Source organism: Rhamphochromis sp. 'chilingali', assembly GCF_963969265.1.
Source record: "Rhamphochromis sp. 'chilingali' genome assembly, chromosome: 18".
Lineage (NCBI taxonomy): Eukaryota > Metazoa > Chordata > Actinopteri > Cichliformes > Cichlidae > Rhamphochromis > Rhamphochromis sp. 'chilingali'.
Window position 1 is genome coordinate 22712109 of NC_137945.1, and position 3567 is coordinate 22715675.

A 3567-nucleotide genomic window follows, 5' to 3' on the forward strand; every position below is an offset into this window, starting at 1 on the left:
AATATTACATACAAACAATGACTTACACCTCTAATTTAGATCTTTGTGATCATGTAGAGAACATTACTGAGTTTATAAGGTAGCAAATGGTAGTTTCACCTCTACATTGTAAAACAATAGCAAGGCTAATGAGCCACACCAACGCCCATCATAAACCCCATAGACACATGCATCTGGCCCCCTCTGGCTTATTCAGAATTAGAGACACACCTAGTTCACCCAGTGACCACTAAACATACGCTAATGTGTCTTTTAGAGTTCCTGTATCACACCCTGCTACCTCTGATTAATTATCAAGTCAATGCAGACAGTTGGCACCAGGGCCATGAGAGATAAGTGAGGGTAAAGGTGTTTGTATTGACATGTCTTAATTTGAAGTAACTGCAAAGACACAGAAGTCATATTGTTTGCAGACGATACAAAGTTATTGTGGAAGTAACATGGAACAACTTCTGAATGAACTAGAAAACCAATTTAAGAAATTGAAGAGTTTTTCTGCAATCATATTTCACTGGATATGAGCAAAACAAAACTCATACTATGTTGGAGTCGTAGAAATTCTATCATTAATAAACTGATGATAAATAACAGACTTACGATCGTAAATAAAACTGCTTCAACAGAACCACCAAACCCACTTTTCAGCCTTTTCATTAAATACTCTTAAATTTAAAGACTTGGTTGACCTCAGACCTCTACACACAATTTATAAAGCAACAAACAAATCTTTGTCCCACAACATTTAGAACTTGATCAGGATAAAAAAAGAGAACGAAAGAAATAACATGTAATGTATGTCTGTATGTCTGACAGCATATCAGGTTTCTGTGAGTTTTTAGTAAAAAAAAAGAAATCGTTCTTCTCTTCATGTAGCTCAATCTAGTCCTATAGAATTAACCCAAAACTGATTCAGCCAATAAAAGTCCCACACCTTTACCTGCTGGAACTAACTTACATAGGAGTATAAAAAATGTGACTTTTTAAACTTCTTATCTATTTTTCATCAAACAAAACAGAACTGTACAGTTTCTGACTCAGGAGTATTGTTCTTAAGTCACTCTAATGATGCTACTGGAGTTAAATACAACTCTGGTTTACAATGTGTAGAATAATAAAATTCTAACTGCACTTTCTTTTTTTCAGACCTGAGAAACAGTATTTTAAAGAAATGTAAATGATGCCAGTTGGTAGAAACTGCCTGACTGCTTTGTAAAGTAACTCACAAAAGAAGAAGCTCAACCCCCCACATTCCTGCCCACACCCACAAACCTCCTTAAAAGCCCAGAATTGCTCTTAAGTCAGTCTTAGGACACATAGCACCTTCCTGCCTGGTTTGGAGCTCTTTCAGCAGATATACTTTCTCCAGCTTTCCTGTTTTAATCACTGGGATTTCAAAGATGGAAGATTATGGGATGCACTTTTCTCCAGGTATGTACTCAGCATTGTTGTCTAGTGAGCTAATGTGAACAGAGTTGGCTAACCTCGAAGACATCTTTGAGCAAAAATACCCTTTCACTCTGTGTTGTAAGTCCTGATGGCAGAAGTCACCATTTCTCCCTCCACAGCTGAACAGAGAGTCCACTTCAGGACCATCTGGGCTTTGAGTCACTTTTTAAACTTTCTAATTGGCAACATCTGGTGGCACATTTTAATAATTCAGCAAGTAAAATCAAGTGACATTGTGTGTGGGAAATTGATTAAGGCTCATCAGTTGATCCCTTTTGTATTATTTTCTGTTAAAAAACTCAACTGTGCCAAAACATATCAGTAGCCACGGTGACCCATGTGGACCATATATATTTGTGCTTACTTAGCCTCTGTCTTTCTGTCCTCATAGACTTGTGGATTTCTGGCAGCAGCCTGCAAGGGAGTCTTCCCTTGGAAGAACTTGCAGCATGGGCTGAGGCAGCTCTCGCTAAGGAGATGAGCAACAACATGTCTGAGGCTGCTGAAGCTGTTTCCAGCTCCGTCACGGAGGAGGAACTGGTTTTTGCTTCCCCAAGAAACCAGGAGGGCAGCAACACTGTCACAAGTACTATGTGTGTGAAGGACGAAAAGGCCAAGGTGCTCAAAGGAAGGACCCGAGGGCTGTTCTCAGACAGCCAGTTAAAAACTTTTGACCATCACTTTAATCAGAAAATTTACCCTGACCCACAAGAGATGACAGAGTTGGCAGAGCTGACAGGACTGACCTACAAACAGGTGAGTGTTTTTCAAGGTTACTAGAACACAAGGAACTGAATTCGTTTTGAATGTTGGGTCTATTGTACTCATTAAATTTCTTCTGCTTCCCTCCATCTTTAGGTGAAGACTTGGTTTCAAAACCGAAGAAGAAAGTTTAGGAAGATTCCAGATTCTCATCATCTCAATCAGGGCGTCCCGCTTCATGTAAGTATCTCCAATTATTAAACAGAACTGTTTTTAATTCAGTCACTATCTGGGGAATTCATTTAATTAGATGAAGCGTATTGATTATAATTTAAAACAAGAACTCTGTATTGTGGTTTTACTGACTGTGCATCTGTCTGTGATTCAGTTTCAGGGAGCATCCTCACTCAGCGAACAACTGGACATCAGCTTCATGAGAAAGGGTGCAAATAATCAGGCCCACTATCCTGATGCTGTGGGCAATGTTGTCTCTGGACCTCAATGGACCCTCCACAACTCACCCCAGATGTTTGGCTGGTCGATGCCACCAGGCAACGGACATTATGATTGCAACACCGGTGTCTTAAGCACTGCATGGAATATGAACGACCCTGGACTTCACAGTGCAAGTTTTTACAGAGAAAGCGGAGAGCCTTGCTAACAGCTAAAGATGGCTGTAGCTACTGTTACATCTCTCTTTCATTTCTCAACTATCATTCTGAAGCCTTAAGATTGGTATTTCTGATATACTGGACGCTAATGTTATTTTTTTTATGTTTTCATTTTAATGTAAAGTTATTTAAAAGTTAACACAGAGGCAGGTTTGATAAAACTCAGTGAACTTCTTCGTCATTTACACTTTTACAAAACAAGGAAAAATTAGCTTGGTCATAGTTGGTGGGGTAGATTAAGGCTTGTGTGAGTGATTGATAAAGTCCACTTTTTATATGGTGTAACTGTTGTAAAGTCAACATGAATCTGTAATGATTTTTCTTCCAATAAATGAGGACTTTGCTAAAACAAAATACTTTCTCCATGCGTCATTTTTATTGAGTCTCAAACATATTTGGTGTTAAAAAGTGTAATGAAATCTCATGTTTGGTTTCTTGTCACAGGTGGGTGTGTGCTTTCTCCTTCACACATCAGCCAAGGTGGAGAGCCTTACAACAGTTAATGTTCAATATCACAGATATTGTAAATAGTAGCTAGTATCAATGACTGAGCTGACAGGATATCAGGATTCTGATCTGTTCTGTTTTCTGTACTTTTAGTAAATGGTAGGTATGGGGTGAACATTAGGCCCTTTATCTTAAAACCCATTGATTTTAGAAATATTAGAATTCAATAGAATCTGTGGCTTCTGTAAATACCTTGATGCGTGCTCAATCATCCAGGTAAGGAAATCCCAAAAAGTTGATT

General features: G+C 38.7%; 1 protein-coding gene across 1 annotated transcript; it reads left to right on the top strand.

The window, feature by feature from the left end:
- The first annotated feature begins 878 nt into the window (after positions 1-878).
- On the top strand, positions 879-3077 carry LOC308386262 (homeobox protein ceh-30-like). Its single transcript, XM_080865678.1, has 4 exons — positions 879-1428; positions 1838-2202; positions 2305-2388; positions 2537-3077. Exons 1-4 carry the CDS (start codon positions 1398-1400, stop codon positions 2807-2809), a joined length of 753 nt encoding a protein of 250 aa, XP_080721804.1. The 5' UTR covers positions 879-1397; the 3' UTR covers positions 2810-3077.
- Positions 3078-3567: the final 490 nt, after the last annotated feature.